The 22,632-nt window shown below is 41.1% G+C and overlaps 1 protein-coding gene and 1 pseudogene across 1 annotated transcript; both read left to right on the top strand.

The window, feature by feature from the left end:
• The first annotated feature begins 9,699 nt into the window (after positions 1-9,699).
• LOC115772916 (cytochrome P450 1B1) lies at positions 9,700-12,505 on the top strand. The gene has a single exon (XM_075074346.1). The coding sequence runs from the start codon at positions 9,911-9,913 to the stop codon at positions 11,489-11,491; it is 1,581 nt and encodes a 526-aa protein (XP_074930447.1). The 5' UTR covers positions 9,700-9,910; the 3' UTR covers positions 11,492-12,505.
• A 1,087-nt stretch (positions 12,506-13,592) lies between these two features.
• LOC115772861 (cytochrome P450 1B1 pseudogene) lies at positions 13,593-16,783 on the top strand (annotated as a pseudogene).
• The last annotated feature ends 5,849 nt before the right edge of the window (positions 16,784-22,632 follow it).

Here is a 22,632-nt window from a genome sequence, read left to right as displayed (position 1 = left end):
AACAAAGCATATCGAACGGGGAGGAAAAGACATATCGTCCAACGTGAAATACAAGGTCAGTGTCAGTCTTCACCGCACATGGCTGTGAAACTTTTAAAACAAAGAAATACTGCAGCTATGCCTGCAGGGCACTTTTAAAACACTGCAAAAACAGACTCCGGTTATTCCCTGCTGACTGAGTGCATTTTTTTCAGAATATCCCACATTGCCCACTCCAATCATAAAAGAGTAAAATGGTAAAATAGCATTTATCTATCTGTAGACCACAGGTGAGAATAATCAGTGGTGCTTCTGTTTTTTCTGGTGTAACATCAGGATTACTGTATCAAACCCAAGTTTGAACACTCGCTCCTTGAACGATATGGCTGCTGATGGTCATTACTCTGCTGACAGCTATGTGTTTACATTCCCCCACAAATGACTGTAGCACTGCACAGATCGTGCCTTATATAGACAAAATCCATTTGAACTTGTCTCAATCTTAAACACAACCGAGATTAAAAAAAAATCAGTGCAAATATATCTATATTTTTTTTTTCTAGCATGAAATTCCTGGGACTCTCAGACATGCTGTCCATGAATGAGAACACAATTATAAAAGCGCTTAATCACAATAGCAGATCTTGCTACACAAACACTGTCTGTCTGTTTGCATGTTAGTGACAGCATAAAAAAAAAAAAAAATCTCCTTATGTCTACTTGCATTGCAAAACCAGAACACACGAGTGTGCACGCCTGTACAGCTTGTTTCATTCAAACAGCTGAGCATGTCAGCAGCTCCAGGTCACTTCCACACGGGCCCGGGCGCAGGGTGTGCTGCGGTCTCGGCAGACGGGGCGAGAGCAGCTGGGACTGACGAACAAGCCAGAATGAACCAAATCCTAGAAACTGTGGGATGATTTATATGAAATGATGCTACAGGATCCACTTGTGTTGCATTTGATAAGTAAATGCAGCTTTCGGCTCTCTCTCTTTGGGCAGCTCAAATTTTTATGAATTCCAAAGCATTAATACCCAGATCTTACTTTACTTCGAGAGCTATTGTAGGTTGAAGCAGCAATGTCAGCTTTAATTCTGCAGTACTTTTCTCATGCAGAGAAAGGGAGAGTAGTCATGCGTACAAGAGAGTGAAGTAACAACATCAACTACACCACACAAAGAAGTCAGAACACAATAAATATCTGGGATTAATTTGCTACGTGTAAATTAGAGGATGCTGTCGGAACAGAGGGTCTGAAATGCTGAAAAATTGATCAGTTCAACCATCTGGGAAGCACACTCTTATTTTCTCCGAAGCACATTCGCTGACACAAACAGGGGCTTACCCCTAGAAATGCAAGGCAGTCATGGGCCATCTGTCACCTAATGTGACAACTCTCCTTTTTGAGGGACACCGCAGGGCAAGAGGCAGTGGGAGTTTTGTCATCTCCAATTATCACAGTTTTGCTTTTCATCAGTTTGCACGAAGAGCTGTAATCACTCTGTCTGTACTCATGAGTGCAAATGTAAACAATTCAGCCGCACATTTGAGAGATTTCTGCTCCTATTTTACATGGTCTCTTCAACGAGAGAGTAAGAAAAAAAACTAAACAAACTAAACTGTTGACACTGACCTCTTACAAGGGAGTTGCTAATAATTTATAAATATGCATGAAAAGACTAGAAAGCATTAAAAAGTTCTATCACAACCATTAATTCATAAATATGATCAAAAAAAAAAAAGAAACAGGCATGCCAGAGAAGCTTTTTAAGCTTTGACTGTGCTGGAACTGAGCCTTCAGCAGTCATGATTTAAAGGAAGTCAAATGAAATCTGTGGACTTAGTAAAGTTTCTCCTCCACTGCAATTGCTTCACAGTTTACAGCTCCAGATACACAAGGCAGTGGCGTGCAAAGTGGGCATGTGGTACATAAAGCACAAAAGCCCACCCACACAAACCTATTTTGCTCTAACAGAGCTGTGCTTGTTTCCACTTCAGCACAATAAAAAGACTTGATGTGCTTTTAATGTATTTCCAATTTCATTGCAAAGATAATTTTAATAGTTGCATTATCATCTGTTCTCACCCTTCTAATGCTTTACAATTAGAGTATGGGTAAATTGAACTGCCAGTTTTGACAGGGAATAAGTTGCACGCGCAGCAGCGACACCACAGCCGGGCTCTTCGGGGTCTCAAACAGTTGATGAATTCCAACTTCCTAGGAAACAGTCCTGCTGCTGCAGCAATACCAACCAGGTCATCAGCAGAACTGGAGCACTGAAGGGGGTAACCCGACCGCTTGCTGACCCAGCTTCGTTTTCAGGATGCTAAAATGAACCAAGCCACTCAGGCAGAACATATGAGGTGCAAAAGAGAGGGAATCATGAAACATTATCCGCCCAATTACACAATGAGAAGAGAAACCCACTGGTAATATCCATACTGCACGTAATGTTCAGTGCACCTGTGGCTGAGCCACTGGCTGCCTCGGCCCCGATCTGACCAGTTCAGCCTCCCCACCTGCAGAGATCCCAGCCTGGGACAGGCTGTCTCAAAGAGAGGGAGGGAGACAAAGCAGCTCATAAATATGTGAGCCAGTAAGAAGAATAGAGAAAAAACAGGAACATTCTGTTTCATAACCAAGAAGGAAAAACCTGCTTACACTTACACCTACTTACTGCAGACTGAACAGAGAGGATTTCAAAAGTCAAAATTCTGTCATGGTGGACTATTTCTACATCTAACAGGGAAGACATGCATGACAACCTGTCAGAACAATAAGTGCTTTGTACAGAGAATATACAGCACATCATATATGCAAAATATAGCTCAATTTTATTGTTGAGGCAGAGTTTATAAAATTCTGTACAGCCTGACATACGACAGGCTAATCACTACCTTATAGTCCACTCAAAGTGACATTGCAGATCAGGATCCACAAGAGAAAAAGATAAGACAGCATAATAATCTAATTTTATAGGGATGTTAATAAAGTTATATAGTCAGTGTTGAAGTTCAAGCAATTTTGGATGATGAATGTCAACTAGAACAATGTGAAAAGAGAGCGAAACTAATCACAACTCTGGAAAATCACTTTGAGTTCTTTGTCCTCAAAAGACTGGAAAAGATCTGGAAAAAATAAACCCAACAGCTTCAAAACACGCAGGTTTGACCTTTCAACCTGGGAAAACATAATCACACGGCACACGAGCTGAGGCTCAAAGTCTCAGTTTTTCTCCCAGTACCTTTGACCTGCCTGCAGACTCGTCCAAACCTTTGATAGGTTCTGTACACTGAGGACTGCTTCTTAATGCCACGCTTAAAGTTTAACATGCTGTCCTTCCTCGCATTTTTGTTAAAACCATCTTCTTTATTTGTCTGCCTATTTTTGAAAGAATAAATGAAAAAATACATTTATCACTCCTGATGCTGAGAATGTTTTTCTTCTTCTTTTTTTTAACGAAACATCATCTCTGCCAAATGAACTTCAGCAGGATTCTCCTCTCAATCCCTGAACCATCTTCAGAAAACAATCAGCAGGTGTTGCCTTGTAGTGTTCAAGTGTCTGAAGAATTTCTCCATGTGCAAGTAATTTACTTTTCAAGGTGGATTTCTGCTTCAACTGTCTTTGGAAGGACACCAAAGATGATATTTTAAAGCCTTCCATGTGCTGAAGACTCAAAAAAAAAAGAAAAAAGTGAAATAAATAAATAAATAAAAATTCTGGAAAGTAATGATCACCATTTAAAGAGCATTATTTCACTGAAGCAGTGGTGAAGACAGTTCTGTTATGACTTTGGTGCAATCCCAGCACTTTAACCCAGATAAATACAGTTAAGTGTATATAAAATCTTGCAATGGCTCACAAGTAAAATATCTGACTGAAATAGTAGAAGCCTGCTTTACTGATTAACAGGTTTGGGGGATTGAGTCCCTGTGAATAAAATAACAGATTCTTATTTATTGTTTATTCATTCTTCAGATATAACAGTGTGTTTTTATCATAATATTAAAAGTAATTTTTTTTAAAATATATGTCATTTTAGATTAAAAATGAAAGGGAGAAATGGATCATTCTCTGAGAAATACTGTTATTATAAAGTGAGCCCATGGCCTAACTGATAAAATCTTTCTATCCGTGTGCAGTTGAGCCAGATTTTCTAAAGGTTTTCTTGAGTTTAAGCATTATTTTCCCCTCTTTGCATGGTTAAACTGATGACTGAGCCAAAGGCGCAGAAGACAGTGAAACTAAAGAGGTGCTTAAAGAAAAGTTAAGAAAAAATTAGAAAATGTTTAACACGGCTTCCTGCTGCACACTGCAATTTTAGGCTTTATAGAACTAACTGGACCAATCTTCCAACCTCACCAAATTCTCATTTTCCTGCTCTTATTAAACTTCCTGTAGCCTGTCCTATTAGACAAACCTGTTTCTGGACAGTACCCTTTTCTTTAAGGCTTGCGTAATGAACTGTCTGCTACCAGTGTCTCAGCCTGTCTACGCCGAGTCGGGGTCATCTGGAAGCCATTTCTACTGGTGCTTTCTCCCTCTTCTCATTTTAATCACTTAGTGCAGCCTCACATCACGCCCCCTCCTCTCCTCTCCCTGCCACCACCTCCCCTGCTCCCCGGGGAAGCCGTAGTTCAGTGACCTAGCTCCACGCATGCCAGGTCGGCATGGCACGCAAGCTCATCCCCGCTCCGCTCTCCTAGCACGCGAAAACTCAACGGGATTAGAAACAAACAAACAAAAAAAAATCCCAATACATGTACATAATACATGGCTCGTGTCAGTGGGTGCCACATTAGGTGAAAATCTGTCACGCAGCCTGCAGAAGGTGAAGAGAGAAAGTCCGGTCTGGGAGATCTGTAGAATGAGAGAAAATCAGGAGAATTGCAATATGCCCTTATGCTAATAAGTCATTTTATTTATAATAGATTAACTCTGCGACTGTCTGCAGCAGCCCACATAACACTTTGCTGAACTTTCCTATGGTACACTATTTTCTCTAGTAACTTTTTCCTTTTATGTATTTATGCAAAAAAAAAAAAAAAAAGCTTATCAGTGTAGTGTAGAAGTCTGAAAATCAGGAACAGATTGTTGCAGGAGCAGATGAAAGAACAACACATAAGAAATTATGTATTTAAACTTTATACTCATTTTGCTGCTAGCCTCCTCTTTGTTCTCACAATTTTAACACGCTGTGCCCAACAGATGCAAGCCCAGCACTCATTCATGCTCAATTAAATTACTGTGTGCAACTTTGGAAATAGTAAAGCCGAGAGTTTGGAGGGCTGGATTATTGTAAAAAAACAAAAAAACCCAACTTAATTCTTAAGTCAGAAAAATGTGTGGGGGTGTTTCCAGGATATTTGTGGATTCTGGTGGTTGGATGGGGTAGGGTGGTACAAGAAATAGATTTGATGATTTTTGATTAGAATTAAATCCATGGGTAACAAGATATCAAACATGGTTTTATACTGAATAACTGCTTTGCATAGTGGTGAAAGAAATAAGTGTACTCTAGCCCCATTGCACTGAATCATGGGGATTGGGGAGGATTTGGTGCCATGCCCTTCTTCTGCACACCCCTAATCAAACCTCTAACCTTGATGCTGGTGAACTACAGCACCACGTAAAAGGACAGCGAGCTCTCACCAGAATGCTGCAAGGGTTGAAAACATACTTTCAATTTTATCCCAGGACCCAAATTAATACAGGAAAGTATTCTGAACCTTTTGGCATTTGCTGTCTTATGTTAGCTGTTTCATATCACCCACAGTGGGCAAAGCAGAGGAGCAGCCATAGAACACAATGGACATGTTAAAATGTCTCTTCTAGTGCCCATTTAAATGAACACAGCGGAGCTACTATCATACAATTCAGGTTGTAAGAAATTCAATATGGATTCTTTTCACTGTGAACTAAAAAAAAAAGAGGTTTAAGCTCCTGTTGTACAAATTGGTAAATGCACATCCTTTGACTTATTTTAATAAGCTCACTGTCATCAAAAAATTCCAATCAGACCAATCATGGCACAGAATTTGTGCTTCTCAAAATTAGGACTAAAATCTTATTATTTCATACCTGAATGCAGTTTTTTTTTTTCTATTTATTTTAGTCCCCGCTGCACCCCACCCTCTAACACCACAGTGAGTATGACTTACGACCACTGACATCCAACCTCCAGGAATATACCAGGAATCTTGTTGTAATTGTTCAGTCTGTGTCGAAATTTGTGGTTGACTCTTGGCAGACCATGATAAAGACTTGTGGTACTTGGAAAAAAAAAAAAAAAAGAGTTAAACCAGTACTCCCATCACTGGCTACCTGTCAAACTCTTCTAAATCCATTTTTTTATACATGCACCACAGCCCTGCACTTTTCCACACATCACCCAGTGGAGCTATGTGACAACACAATAAGCCGCTAAACAGTCTTTTTCCCTAGAACAAGGGTCAAATAACGTCTGTTTGTGCCCATGCGAGGATGGCACAGGTAATAGGAATCATGTCTCCTGCTTCCTGGACACTCTAATCAGGAAACACCTTCATCTGATCCAGAGCATTTCCAGTAGAGAAAAAGAGTCTGAAACAGACTGTCTCTGTTTGTCTGGTATGCACAGAAAATAGTTACTTTGCTTGTCATTTGTCAGGTTTTTCACAAAAACAACAATTGGGTCAGACAGTGACAATTTTTTCAAGTGTCTCTTTCCTCATATTGTGGTCTGGCAGGAGAAAACACTGTCATTTCATACTTCACCATCCCTAACTAGCAATGTCCGGTGGTTACCTCCTAGCTCCCGGAGATGGCGTTGGCCCAGAGGATGTTTTTGTTGGTTTGTTTACTGATTTGTCTTGGTTGTTTTTTGACCACATTTTTTTTTTTTTTAAACTTGGCTCACTTTTGCTCTCACAAGTCCTGCATTCCCTCTCCCCTTCCCTTTTCCTAAGTTCCACCAGCTCCCCAACTGCCTGTTGGACCGCTGACTTTCCTCTCCTTGCTGTCTCGCCACCTCTCAAAACCCCTACCCCCTTCCCTCTTCCTTCCTCCCTGGCGGTGCTGTGCGTGACAGTAGCTCACTGAGAAGTGGAAATGAGACTAGTAAACAATGATTAGCTCCAGAGACGGGGCAGCCCGGCCTACCATTGGTCCTGTCTCCACACAGAAAGCACCCACCCGCCAGCACATGACATGCAGCGGCACACAGACCCCATCCCTGCCTCTGCCCCAAAGCCTCAAACCCCCTTCTGACTAATCCACCCCCCCCACCCCTGCTCAGTCAGAGTCAACAGAGGGTCAGGGCCAACCTTTCACGGCCAGGTTACAAGGAGCAGTCACAAGCAAACACGGCAACCACACGCAAAATGCACACATGACACCCCTCTCCCTCCAACCCAGGCGTCTGCACCTCCCATACACATACACACAAACTACACCCCACTCCTCCATCCTGCCACCCAAGCACCCCCTTCATCAGCCACAAACCTGGCTCTAATTAGCGTTATGGGGATGCGAATGGCTACACGTGTATGAGGACCGGGCTCAGGGAGGAGGAGGAGGAGGAGGAGGAGGTAGTGGTGATGGTGGTGTTGGTGAAGGTGGGGGGTGTGAGGAGGATTCCCCCCTATAGGAACAGAGAAGAAACAGTCATCCCCAGTGCAGGCAGTGTTTCGAAGACATTGCTATGTGTCTGGTTAACCAAGAAATAATTCTGGATGCTTTGGTGCTTAGCCACACCACATTTCTGAAGACAAACAGCTCTCAGGCAGAGCTCAGAAAACTCTCCACATCTGTAAAAAAGTTCTTAGAGGAGCATTATCATGAAAGAAAGACACATGACACACTTAAATTACTTTTATTGTTACCTTTGTGTTTGCTTTCACAATTTTTTACACATAAGGACTTCATTTTTTTTTTTTCAAGTTGTTTGTACAGTCAGGATGTGATGCATTACAGTGTGTGAGCACAGATGGGCAACAATAATAAAAATGTGTGTATATCAGAGCAGTGACTTGTTTGCTTTGTAGATAGAGTCACATAATCTATAGCATATAAACTTAATGCTGAAATGAACTTTATTACTAAAGCTAATCGATGAGAACTGTAGGTTGCATGATTTCCATAACTGCATACAATCTTTTCTCATTTGTTTCTATAAGAAGTCCAATTTTTTTTTTTCAGCATCTGCTCTCATTCTTTACCACCCACCCTCCTCTCCCTCCTGTCCTGTTGATAAAGACTGAGTGTGCTTGTGTGGTAGCAAAGTTGCTGTCCCTCTGACTTAGTGACTTACTTTGGAAATGTTTTAGTACCTTTAATGAGGGTCATTACCTCCCTGCAAAAATAAACTTAACAGCTGGTGAGAAAACAAGAAACACATTTTTGTCTTCCACACCGCGAAGGAAAATGTTTTGCTTTGGGAAACAACATCACTTTGTAATGACTGTATAATAAAAATTAACAGCAATTTCATTATCTATCAATGTAACTCTCTCCAAGGGAAAACTATGGGAAAAGCACAGAGTTTGGGTAATAAAAACAAATGTATAAGCATGAAATGACCTCACATTTTGCTTTTGCAATCAATGCTGGGGGGGGGGGGGCACCTGAAGTTTGCTTTGGTATGACGTAACCTGGTGTCTCATGCAGAACCGCAGTTTCTGTGTTAGAGAAAACAAGCTGTTGTAGGAAACCCAAGTATGAATATTTCATGCCTTGTCCACGCTGAATTATTGTGCTAGTTTGTTTTGTAAACTTTTAGTCAAATGATTCTGCCTCTGTCTGGTGCTAATATGAATAATAGAAGAAATTTTGTAACATGTTATCTAATATTTTTGTGTGTCATATCAAAGGTGTGATTTTTCTTTTTAAATTAGCACGCTACCAATGACATATTTAATCAGTCTTCTTAAGTATTTTGCAAGTGTTTATAATAATTTTTTAAAAAACGCACACATTTTTCGCATTAAAGCTGTGTAAAACATTAAAAGAGCAAGGCTAAAATGCAGTTGGAGGAGAGTTTTAGAGTGGTGTGCAACTTTTCCGAATTTGTTATACAATGAACCTACAGGACTTCCCGGAAAAAGAATAATCCATTAGAATCACAACATTTACAGCTATTGACTACACACTAAGCCTAAGTTACTGCACAGAAATCACATCTGGTTAAATCCAGCGGCTCCAACTTTTTCTAAGAGGGTGCTCTTCGCTCGTAAAATTCAGAAGCATTAAAGTAGATAAAGTGTCTTTCACGTATATAATAATTATTTTCCTCCTGAATATATTTTCTGCGTGATTCCTCTGGACTTGGACAACCCGCAGGCAAACACTTTTTTTTTTTTAAAGCCAAAGTGCCCACGCTGAGTTTTCTGCGCCCAGAAAATCAATCATTAAAAAGATGCACTTTAAAATGCGCAAACTATGCAAGTCCTCCAGCTCCATGCAATTCCTAGATAATCGGTCACCAGTTGCTGCGTCTTTTTTTTTTTTTTTTTTCTCTCTTCCTCTGTCGGCGGTCGTTCACGCCGCTCGCTCACGGTGTCCCTCGACGCTCTCAAGTACGCGCCTCCAACAGCGACCGACAGCAGAGAGATAATATAGCGGGGTCTGCAGGGCTACCACAATGGGAGGAGTATGAAAGTTATCCTGAGCCCTGCCCACCAACTGCAAAACATATAAGACACTGGAGTGGAGCAAAAATCAGGCACTTAAGCCTTATCTTGATGAAAAGACTGTCTGAGAAAAAAGAAAAAACTTTACTCACTATCATAATGACCTCACTGGCATTTAAATAGCATCTAAAATATTTGTCTTAACTGCTATGGATATATAAGTGACTTTTATTTTTTTCCCCAACTAGTCAACAGCTCTACTAACTAGACTTCTGTTTTTCCATTTTTGAGGGGCAAGTGTGCAGGCAGCTTGTCACAATGGCACTAGACACTGAGTTTGGTGTGAAGAGCAGCAGCAGCATCATCAGAGAATGGAGTGGACAGGTCCATCCTGCTCTGGTCGCCACCTTTGTTTTCCTCTTCTGTGTGGAAGCCTGTCTCTGGGTCAGGAACCTCAGGCACAAGAGAAGACTGCCGGGACCCTTCGCCTGGCCAGTGGTCGGCAACGCCATGCAGCTGGGCCAGATGCCTCACATCACCTTCGCCAAGCTGGCCAAAAAATATGGCAATGTGTACCAGATACGGCTGGGCTGCAGTGACGTTGTGGTTCTGAATGGAGAGAGAGCGATACGCCAAGCTCTGATACAGCACAGCACAGAGTTTGCGGGCAGACCAAACTTTCTCTCTTTCCAGATGATCTCAGGAGGCAGGAGTATGACATTTACTAATTACAGCAAACAGTGGAAAGCACACAGGAAAATTGCACAGTCCAGCCTCAGAGCCTTTTCCGCTGCAAACAGTCAGACCAAAAAAGCCTTTGAGCAGCACGTTACAGCCGAGGCCATGGAACTGGTGCAGGCATTATTACGTCAGAGCACTGATGGACAGCGTTTTGCTCTTGCTCATGAATTTACAGTAGCTTCTGCTAATATCATGTGTGCTCTCTGCTTTGGGAGGCGGTATGGACATGAAGACCTAGAGTTCAGGACCTTGCTAAAAAGAGTGGACAAGTTTGGGGAGACAGTAGGTGCTGGTAGCTTGGTAGATGTCATGCCCTGGCTTCAGTCCTTCCCTAACCCCGTCCGTAGCATCTATGAAAACTTCAAAAATATCAATGAGGAGTTTTTTGCCTTTGTGAAAGATAAAGTGGTGCAACACAGAGAGTCCTTCGATCCTAAGGTGACAAGGGACATGAGCGATGCTATCATCAGTGTGATTGAGCACGGAGAAGACAGCAGACTGACGAAAGAGTTCGTTGAGGCAACTGTCACAGATCTGATTGGCGCAGGTCAAGACACAATGTCAACTGTCATGCAGTGGATTGTCCTGCTCCTGGTCAAATACCCAGACATACAAGCCAAAATGCACGAGCTCATAGACAAAGTAGTTGGCCAAGACAGACTACCATCAATTGAAGACAGAAGCAGCTTGGCATACGTGGATGCCTTCATCTACGAGACCATGCGCTTCACCAGCTTCGTCCCCCTCACTATCCCGCACTCCACAACCTCAGACGTCACTATTGAAGGGCTCCACATCCCCAAAGACACGGTAGTATTCATCAATCAGTGGTCTGTCAACCACGACCCTCTGAAGTGGAAGGACCCGCATGTTTTTGACCCCTCGCGCTTCCTGGATGAAAACGGGGCCCTCGACAAAGACAAAACCAACAGCGTGATGATTTTTTCAACAGGGAAAAGACGCTGCATTGGTACCCAGATCGCCAAGGTAGAGGTATTTATATTTACCGCAGTCTTGCTGCACCAGTGCAGTTTTGAGAGCATCCCGTCTCAGCCCGTCACTCTTGACTGCTCTTACGGGCTCACGCTGAAGCCCCTTCCATTCTGTGTCAGCACCATACTGAGAGGAAAGCTGCTTGGCTTAGTTTCCCCAGCATGAACAGCATGCCCCAATACTGAGACGCCAGCAAACACTTTTCCACCAGTGACATTTAGATGAGAGTAGGCTATCCATATACCTGCACTAAATAGTATGTTTGTATATGATTATCATATTTAACAGTGATATTTAATTCATATCTTAACATGTCCGGTATTTGAATTATTGTTGGTGCAGGGCTGAGAACCTGATTTTTAAGATATGTTGTTAGCTGGAAAAAAAAGAAAAAAAGCGTGTTTGTAGACTCTTGTGACACAGTGTAAAGGTAATACATTTTTGTTTCACACTATACTTGATCATTTTTGTACATATTTTTGGGTTGTGTGCTTGTTTTATGTCTATTAAGCATGTACATGTACGTGTATGGAAAAAATTAGCCAAAACCTTTAAAAGTCAGTTTAAACTATTATAACTGTATATGAAATGCTTGTGAATGTTATCAAGTCCCTTTGCTGACTTCTTGGTGTCACTTGTAATATGTAAAAATGTGTATTTAACCATTGCCACATAAAGCCACATAAAAATGTTTTATATAGATGTAATTTTGTATTTTCAGGAATTGAAATTTAAGCTGTTTCACTATCTACTGTACTCAAAGAATAAGAACTAAATAAACAGAGCATGTTGATCAAAGGACACAAAAATGACATGTTTATGAAGCTGGGAAGCTGAGGAGGAGTCTTTCATCAAGAAGCCTACATCACTTTTCAAAGAATGAAGAAGAGACGTTACTGTGGAGACTGAACTTCACAAACTTCCAGACTTCACTTTTCCCGTACGAGCACAGCAGCTACCCATGCCAAATGCATGTCTGCCCAGTACAACAAAACACATGTGCAGCGAATTTCTTTCACTCACGAGGCATTTGCATAGATATGTCTGTTTACAGTAACTCTTACAAAGCTACATGGATGTCACTGCACTCTCTTAAAGCCACTGTATTCAAGAGTTGATGTTACAATGTCCATGGGAAGTGTATCTCTGTCTCTGTCAGGCAAAAAAAAAAAAAAAAAAGGAGGAAACACAGTCGATGGTTAAAGCATTCAATTTGTGATATTGTTTTAACATTCAAGGCCTACAGAGATTCTGTATAATGCAAAAATAAGCTGTATCTGAAATTAATAAAAGTGAATTTTCAAAGTTCAGTGTATAATTTTTTTTTTTTTAATTTTGAATCTTGAAAGTGCAAAAAAAAACTGAGCAAAAATCCAACAATGCCCACTAATGTAGTTGTATATCTCATTCTCGAATGATTTTTAGCCCCCCTGTCAGCAGCGTGACACAAGAATCACTTTGTTTTCTCCCATAAATAGAGCACTATGGAATATTTGAATTGTGGCTTGACATCAATAAAACCCAAGCTGATGCTTTTTTTGAATTCTTCTCGCACAAGCACCCGCATAAACAGATTTACAGCCCAAGTCCACCGTCTGCATTCTGTTTCAAACTATTCTGAAGCAGCCACAAGCCTAAGAGTGACATTATCTCAGAGACTTTTGTATAAAGGCCTATTATACCAACAATAACATTGTCTATATATTTTATAGAGCATAATAAATTGTGCTGGTTCAGTGTTTGGAGTTTGAAACCCGTAGCTGTCATGATGATATCCCAGAGGTCTTTTCCCTGTATGGTTGTAATTAAAAGTTTTGTTGTAAATAGCAAAAACCAAGTCAACCAAGTCCATAGAAAAGTGGAAGCAACAAAGGGAAAAGTAATCTCCAACTCATTGTCCATTACATTACATTACAGCATCCACTTCTTTGGACAGTGATAAATTTACATTAGATATTCTGTGGCAATTTCTTTTTGACCACACATGGAACGTAAAGTTGTTTATCTTTTAATTATGTGCCGCTCTCTAGTACACACTGACAGCAAAACAGTAAATCTGTAGTTTCTGGCAACATGGTCAATTAAGTAGCTGCTCTCCGTTTCCAACATCATCCTACGAGGGACGCTGCTGGACGCAGGCCTGAATGGGAATAGGACTAAGGTCAAAATGGGAGGGGAGAGATAATAAAAAACCTGAGTCGCTGAACCCTCCCACCGTAGAGATACATATAAGCGAAGTGTTAAGGCTTGAATCTGCATTCCTCCCAAGTGGTCATCTGAAGACGTCCTCCTACGCTGCTAACTACTCAATCTGATCGAGCCTCTCGCAACCAGCTGAGAGGCGACCCTTTTTTGACCTTTTTTTTTTTTTTCACTCAAATATCTTAATATATTAAATGCCAAAAAAAAGAGGAAGTAGTTTCCCATTTTAAATAGAAACTGCATTAGATACGGTGGATGATAGAACAGCAATATAACACAATGGCGCAAACAGATGAAGAGTTTGGTGTGAAGAGCAGCAGCATCATCAGAGAATGGAGCAGACAGGTCCAACCTGTTTTGGTTGCATCATTTGTTTTCCTCTTCTGTGTGGAAGCCTGTTTCTGGGTCAGGAACCAAAAGCTCAAGAGAAGACTGCCGGGACCCTTCGCCTGGCCCGTGGTCGGCAACGCCTTGCAGCTGGGCCAGATGCCTCACATTGCCTTCGCCAGACTAGCCAAAAAGTACGGTGATGTGTATCAGATACGCCTGGGCTGCAGTGACGTTGTGGTTCTGAATGGAGCCAAGGTTATTCGCCAGGCCCTGGTTCAGCACAGCACAGAGTTTGCAGGTAGACCAAACTTTGTATCATTTCAAGCTGTTTCCGGGGGGAAAAGTATAACTTTCACAAATTACAGCACACAGTGGAAGATGCACAGGAAAATTGCTCAATCTACAATCAGAGCATTTTCATCTGCCAACAGCCAGACCAAGAAAGCCTTTGAGCAGCAAATTGTGGCCGAAGCCACAGAGCTAGTTGAGATTTTCCTCAAACTCGGTGCTCAGGGCCAATATTTCAACCCAGCTCATGAGCTGACAGTTGCTGCTGCTAATGTAATTTGTGCCTTGTGTTTTGGAAAGCGTTATGGACATGATGATGCGGAGTTTAGAGCCTTGTTACACAAGGTGGATCAGTTTGGACAGACAGTAGGGGCTGGCAGCTTGGTTGATGTGATGCCCTGGCTTCAGTCTTTCCCCAATCCAGTCCGCACTGTCTTCAGAAATTTCAAAATCTTGAATCAAGAGTTCTTTGCTTTTGTCAAGAGCAAAGTGGAGAAGCACAGAGAGACCTTTGATCCACAGGTGACCAGAGACATGAGTGATGCCATTATCGGTGTCCTTAATGAGGTGGAGACAGGCAACGAGCTTACCGTAGGCTACACAGAGGCGACTGTGGCAGATTTGATTGGTGCAGGTCAGGATACCATCTCCACTGCTCTTCACTGGATTGTCCTTTTGCTGGCTAACCATCCTGAAATTCAAACCAAACTCCATGAACTCATCGACAAGGTGGTGGGGCGAAACAGGCTGCCATCACTCGAGGACAGAAAAGATCTGGCTTACCTGGATGCCTTCATATATGAGACCATGCGCTTCACTAGCTTTGTTCCAGTCACCATCCCCCACTCCACAACCTCAGACGTCACTATCAGTGAACTCAACATCCCCAAGGACACAGTGGTATTCATCAATCAGTGGTCGGTCAATCATGACCCCCTGATGTGGAAGGACCCACATATCTTCGACCCTTCACGCTTCATTGATGAAAATGGCTCCTTAAACAAGGATCTCACAAACAATGTTCTGATCTTCTCAGCAGGGAAGAGAAGATGCATTGGGGACCAGATTGCCAAAGTTGAGATATTTTTGTTCTCTGCATTTCTGCTGCATCAGTGTAGCTTTGAAAAATGCCCAGATGAGGACTTCTCTTTAAACTGCACTTATGGTTTAACACTGAAGCCTTTAGATTACAAGATCACTGCCAGACCCAGAGGACGACCACTTGAAAGCCAGCGAAACGATGTTTGAGTATGGGTTCTGAAATTCAAAAGTAGGAATGCATTGTTAGGTATGTGTCCTAAAATATCAAGTATGCCTTGTATCAAGAAGATTGTGAACCGTATTAACCCAAGAAATACAAAGGATAAGCTTTTGAGACTAGAGTCAAAGCTATTGATTCGCACAAATACAAAAATATTTGTAACAGTAAATGTGTTTTTTTTTTAAAGAGCAGTCTGAAAATGGCGTCAGGCACAATGTGAGTGAAATGTAAACTCAACTGCAGTTTTGCCCCTCAATTCTGAAAAGCTGTGACTTAGCAAGAAAGCCTAAATATGGAACAAGATGTAATGACAGCTTTGATGTGGGCTCCTCGAAAACCACATATCATAATAAATCTTAAGTACATATTGGTATTTATATGAGGGTATTTAGTGGGAGTCATGCTGAATTGCAATATAAACTGGTGGTGAAAAATAAATTTCTCTCTAGACTTTTTCACTCGCAGGCCCGCTGTGTGGTCTCATTTGAACAATTATTCACCCAAAAAAAAAAACACATTTTATCTTTGTATGTACTGAATGATAGAAGTTATTGTGAATACAGCATGCAAGCTATGTGCATTTATGTGTTGTTAAAAAAAAAAAAAAAGGCATTAATTTTGTTGCTCGTCACTGCAGGCATGCTGCACTGTTTGAATAATAAGCCAGACTCTTTAGAACTGCTACATAATGCTTTCATAATCAGCATAATCCAGTGTATGTTCTACAGTGCCTTTAATGTGCAAGAAACATTTTGTAATGACTTATACATGATTCTGAGAGGTGTATCAGCAGCAGTGTTGAGAGTCACATGGGCCAGAGAGGTCAAACACATAATAATAGATGCTGATGTCTAGTCTCAGTGTTGCTGTGAAAGATTAATATGGGTTACAGGCCCTGCGTGCCTTGTTGTATAAACCTAACATGCAGGCAGCGACTCAGTAAATTTGTACAGGCAACAGTAAGCAGCCACAAGCTGCCCTCATCAATATTTAACCTGGATCACGGTGTACTTTTAACTAGTGTGCCACTGTTTGTTTTTTTCTTTCCTGTTTTTTTTTGAACAAATAGACCGAGATGCTTTTCATTTATTAAGCTGACATCATAGGTAAAAAACAAAAACAAAAACAAACTGGCTTACAAGAAGGAAGCCCAATCCTTCTAAAAAGCCTGTACATACAGCGTATATATAGTATTCTAACTACACAAGCTCATTTGATATTTTCAGCCATCTGCAACAACAAAATGCTTCTTAGGTGTGGATACATTATTATCAGCCAACCGATGTCTTATATGTGTGTCTAATAAAGTGTTTATTTTGCTGACATTTCAGTTACTAAGCAACATTTTGAATTAAAGACTTTGTTAAATAAAAGGACTGAGAACTCTTTCCACTTCTATTTGCTGATTTTCAGTTAATTCCCATTTTCGTCAAATAAACAGCAACCGCTGTTTACTGGAATTCCGTATGATTAGACCCACCTGTGTTTATAAGAGCACCTGTATATCACTTCCAGTGTTGTGGGCTTTAAAGCAGCAGTTACAGGAGTTTTGTATCAGTTCCAACACAATCAACAGCCCCTCCTGAACTTCTCCCTCCAGACTGACTGGCTTATTTTGGGAAAACCAGAACCACCCCACGGTCAACATTTACCCTTGTTGTAAATATAGTTTATAAATATTAGTCTAAGCGTGGGTAGCAGCTTATAATTTTCATTCCTTTCTTTTTTATCTCCCTCGCCTTGACTCACGGGAGCACGGCCTCAGCGGGCGGTCTCCAGTGTACCTGCGTACTTGCAGGAGCAGCACTGTGGCAAAACTCGTTTCCACTTGGGTTAAATCAGACCAGGCTGAAGACATTCTGCACTGCTGCAGGCTCTCAGTCCCTCTCTCTTTTTGCTCTGACACCGCAAGGACCCCAGAGGAACGAATGGGCTGCCTGACCTCCCCTCTTTCCATCATTGCTTCCCAAAACATCCCTGAAATGTGTCCAGCTGAAAGACTCCCTTTCACCCCAAGTCACCCCCTCATTGCACACCCCGCAACCCTCGACCTGAAGAGTTTCACTCCTTAAAGGAAAACAAAACAAAAAAAGCATACAAGCGGACAGTTGTTCAGCTCTGAGGTTATTCACATTCTGCACGTACACAGAGCCACAGAGTGACCTCCCACAGCTCAGCGCTCTATCCAGAACGCCCTCTACACTGCTGCAGTTTTGACATGCAAAGTGCAGTCACTGTTTGGTAGATGTCACGGTGAGGTAGTATTACTTGGAATACACAAAATGCCGTTCTTCCAAAAAAATCTGCAGAAACACAGCGGAACATTGTGTTTAAGCATTGACTAGGAAAAGCCTCGTGTTCTTATTTAGCCAGTCTTTCCTATAAAGCCGCCCTCGACACCAGCACGCTGACCACAACTACACTCTAAATCCAAAATGTTGCAAACAAATACTGTGACTGTAATTCTGCGTGGTAGTCAAACTAACCCAAAGTATCAAACGTGAGCAGATCATTAATCATTCTGTTGCAACCAAAAATGGAATTAAATGACCAAGTAAACATTTTTCTTTCAATAACAAGGACAAATGGCCTCTGGGAAAAACTCTAAACTATAAATCAAAAGTGACAAAGGTAGCATTTCCAACAAGTAAAATAACTGCAGCCATATATTCATATCCCATCATATCATATTACATCCTGCCTTCTGCACGCACCATCCGAGCAGCACGCTTCCCTAAAATATTACAAGTTGTAAGAATGCATCTGTAGTGCCCTACCTCCGGCTCCTCAGAAACCCCTGACAACATCCCAGAATCTCATGACACTGTTCAAACACTCACTGTGACATATTTGTGAAAGATTTACACCAAATTTCCTCCAGTCCACTCAGGCCGCCTGCCACATTAATAATCCGGCTATCTCTCTAAGCTGGTGCTCCATCTTTTAAATGCCTCTCATCGTGAATTGATTTGTCGCCTAAAAGCAAAAAAGAGCTGTAATTCGCATTTTGAGTCACTGTCATGTATACCAGAGATTTTGCTTGATGTTCAGAGTTTCCTCTCTTTTGAACCCTCAGTGGAATTATGTCATAGGCATAAACACTAAGCAGGACTTGTAATTATGTTCCAGTTGACATTATAATCAAGTCGTGTTACCTTAAACTTTGGTATCCCGCTGTGGACTCTGTATTTTAACACATTACTGAGATTAACAGCTGGTGACCCTTCCCTATGTTTTGGACTACAGCCTCACGCAACCATCATAAAGACATGTGAAGTGACCCATTTCTATAAACAATTACCCAACTCATTATTATAGGGTGGAACAGCTAGTACTTGTTGTTTTCTCCATGCTGGGATTATGTTTTGGAACGGTGGCAAAGAGAAGGTCTTTGATATAAAATACCAGAATGTGCAGTTTCATTTGTCATGTTTCTTTTCATATAATAAACAGCTATTTTTCAGGAAGTACAGGAGGAAGTGATCTATGGCGATCGGCGTGAGCGCACAGCAAGCATGTGGTTTTTGTTCGTGCCTGAGAGTTTACATCACGCTCTGACACAGTCACTCACATTAAGCATGTTTAAATGGTCAGTTTTGTTACGCGTGGAAACTGAGCAACGCTGTCTTCTGATATTTATGTTAAATGGCTAAGTTGACTGCCAAAAAAAAATAAATAAAATCTCTGTAATGTGATGTTCACAGAGTGGAGAGAAACCACAGGGTGTGGAGGAAAGCGTGGTGGAGAAGCTGCCTGCAGCTTCCCATCACCAAGACTTGCTGACCTGGAGGCTGAGATCGCAACACTTCCACCACAGTAAGATCATGGTGGAAGGTGACTAATATTATTTATGCTTATTACACCAAAGTATTACATGGCATCAAATCACTGAATTAGAACACAGTAGAATATGAGAAACTAGGATGCTGGGAAAACTGGATGATGAAATAACTAAAAATATGTGGCCTTGTGCCTGGGAAACACAGTCTTCATTAGCTCTGTTGGAAAACCTGATGTGTATTTTTTTTTCAGCCTGGACAAACCAGCACTCAGCTACACTGCTGAAAGAAGGTTGAAGAACCCATGATTGATCGGACTCAAGTCTGATGTCGCTCTGGAAGAAAGTAGCAATAATGATCTCATACACTGATAAACACACAACTCTGGGATCTATTTGTTTTCATTGACCTTTTCAGCGTTCCTTTTACCACCTGATGGCTGCCGCTTTAACTCCCTGAATTTGAAAAATATAAGTCAGATAAATGAATAACAGCTCCAAGTGTAAATATTTAATCATAAATTCCTTCCTAATTTCAAACATAAGTACAAACTTGAAATGCAAAAAAAAGAAAAGAAACAAATTTCTATAAATGCCCCCTCTCAGTTTACCTGCAGTACCTTCATGCCCCACAAAGAGGCTGCAGCCCACATTTTGGAAACCATAGGCCCGTTCCATACGGCCACTGAAACAGGTGCTTCCTTATTATGTGTAGCTATTCTGATTTATGCTAATTTTGCCTTGATTTGTCTTCATAATCTCATGTTTGTACATGTTACTATTTGTTTCTCATGATTTTTTTAAATATATATATATATATATAGTGTAAAAACAGTTCACAGACAGGTTTAAATAATGGGCCTTTTGCCCGGTGTTTTCTGTTTTTGTAGTTGTAGTCTGTTGTTTAATTTGTGTTTCTAAGTTTGCTGACGGTTTAGGTTCTTATTTTGTTATAGTTTTCTGTTATAGTTATTGGTATTTAGTTCCCGATTCCCTTGTTCTTGTCTTCCCCGTGTTCTTGTGTTCTGGAGTCCGTGTTATCCCTCCTGTGTCTAGTCTTTCATATGTTTAGATTCCCTCTGTGTGCCAGCCTCCCTATATGTCAAGTCTGTATTGTGTCTTGTTTGGTCACTTCCTGTTTTATTTTGATAGTCCTTTTGTCCCATGTGCTTTGTGTCTACTTTTGCTTCCTGTGTCTCATTAGTATATTCTGTTCACCTGTGCTCCTTCAGTGTATTTATTGTCTCAGTTTTCCCCTTGTCTCTTGTCAGATTGTTGTTGTCGTCGTGGCTGTGTTCCGTCCTGTGCCCGCCATGCTCCTAAAAGTTTATTTTGTTATTTATAACTGGCTAAGTCCTACATTTGGGTCCTCCCCTCCACACACACCACACAATGACAAAAAGACCCATTTTAACCACATTCTTCAGCGTCTAAACAGCTGCAGCTCTTTACTTTCTATGAATGACAACGCGCCTTGGCAAGATTTCACTCAAGCAAAAACAACAACTCCCCTTTCATTTGCCTTAGCCTAGAAAGTAAATTAATTACTATAGTATGTCTCCTGCAAATAGCTCACGATCTCATTTATCTCCTGATAAATCAACTCTCCTAGACCCACAGAGAAAGTATCTGGTACTTTCCTGTAGGTCCTACACCTTCAAGAGGCCATTAATCTTGTGCAGTGTCAGAGATAGCGGTGTCTCCTTCTATTATAACAAACCAGTAGAACTATTGTGCAACCCAGACTGGAACCTCTTCAAGAGGCACAAAGAGCTGTCTCTGAGAAGCAGACATATCTGATTTATTTATGAAAATGGAGGAAATAAATCAGATTATTGCTTTGTGTATTTTCTTAAGTAACACGAGATCTTTGGAAATGTTCAACAGAGTGATATCCCATACATGAGTGGGTGAAAGGGGCTAAATCAAAGGGGCTGCGATAAGAGCTACTTGAAAGTAGTTTAAAAAGTGATGACTTTGATTAATTTAACAGAATAGATGAGAATAGCAGGAATTAATGTTGGAAAAAGAAACTAAAACTAAGCAGTATGTGTGTGTTTCTTTCTTGTGGTGTGTACTTTCTTATACCGTGACAAAAAAGTCAAAGAGATCAAGAAGTAACAGTGCTGTGCAAAAGTTTTATACGTGCATAAATGGAAATACAGTATATAAAGCAAAAACAGTTTGTACAATTCGAACAAGCTTGAATGTGAATATGACCGTCTTTATTCTTCAGAACAGCCTGAACTCTCTTAGGCAAGCTTTCTTGTGATTTGCAGCACCGCTCTCCTGACCTCCTCCGTACAGACTGACAATGATTTCAACCAGAAATTTCAAATTTGGATTCATCACTCGATGAGACCTGTTGCCACTGGTTTTCAGTCCAGTTCTTGTGTAATTTGGCATACCTCAGCCTTTTCTCCCTGTTTCCTTTCATTAAGAATGGCTTCTTGACAGCCACCCTTCCACTAAGACCGTTTCTGATGAGGCTTTGGCGAACAGCATATGGATCAACTGAAAGGCCAGATACATCTCTCAGGTCCTTTCAGGTCTTTGCTGGATTTTTTTTTTTTTTCCTGTTTTTTGCACACTATGCTGAGATATATCATGTTTTCAGCTCTTTGGGAATCACTGTGTTGGTGCAAATGTGCTATTTCTGCCTGTCTGTGTTATCTTTGGTATTTTTCATAGATTCAGCTGAAGAAATGGGAACACATTATGTGTTTTTAAATATGGAATTTTAAATTGGATCTTCGCTAAATTGTCTGTTATGTGTAGACACGACACTGGTTCATCCCTTGAGTTAGGTGCCTTTACAAGGACTGGACTGAAAACAAATGAAAAGCAGCCAATATCAAGAACACTTTAGAAGTTACAGGGAAGTCTGGCTCTTTGGAAGCAAAATATAAAGAAATTAAGGGTGGCTCAAGACTTTTGCACAGTTCTGTACACTGTGGTTTGTGCACCGCTTCTGTCAGATGACATGCCACCTGTACTCCACTGAAAACAACAACAACAACAACAAAAACATTTCCAGCAGCAGGTGACTGATAAGTGGTAGGGCTCATGATCCGACGGTCACATTATTATGCCAGTCGATGCTGTTCACTTCATTGTGACTGGTCATATTTTTTGACTTTAAAAAAAAAAAAAAATTTAATATTGTGCACGTGTACATATATGCCCATATCCATGCATATGTGAGGACATGCATGTGATCTTTCCCAAATCAAAAGTGGTGAACTTGACTCATTATGAGAAAGAAAGAAGTCACCATCAAAATGCACCTCAGTGAAAGCCAGCATCCAGACCCCTAAATAAGGATAAAGAGACTAGCAGAAACCAAACCAGGCAGTGTGGTGATTTTGATGGCACCCCCACTCCCAACAAAGTCACCAAGGCAGAAACATGCAGGAAGGTCTCCACCAGTGCCTGGGTCCTCGCCAA

Source organism: Archocentrus centrarchus, chromosome 22 (genome assembly GCF_007364275.1).
Source record: "Archocentrus centrarchus isolate MPI-CPG fArcCen1 chromosome 22, fArcCen1, whole genome shotgun sequence".
NCBI classification, from domain to species: domain Eukaryota; kingdom Metazoa; phylum Chordata; class Actinopteri; order Cichliformes; family Cichlidae; genus Archocentrus; species Archocentrus centrarchus.
The sequence above is the reverse complement of the archived record's forward strand: the minus strand, read 5'-3'. Positions and strand labels throughout refer to the sequence as shown.

Bases quoted from the DNA above. Each gene is read 5' to 3' on its own strand.
- LOC115772916 (XM_075074346.1), top strand. From the start codon at position 9,911: ATGGCACTAGACACTGAGTTTGGTGTGAAGAGCAGCAGCAGCATCATC.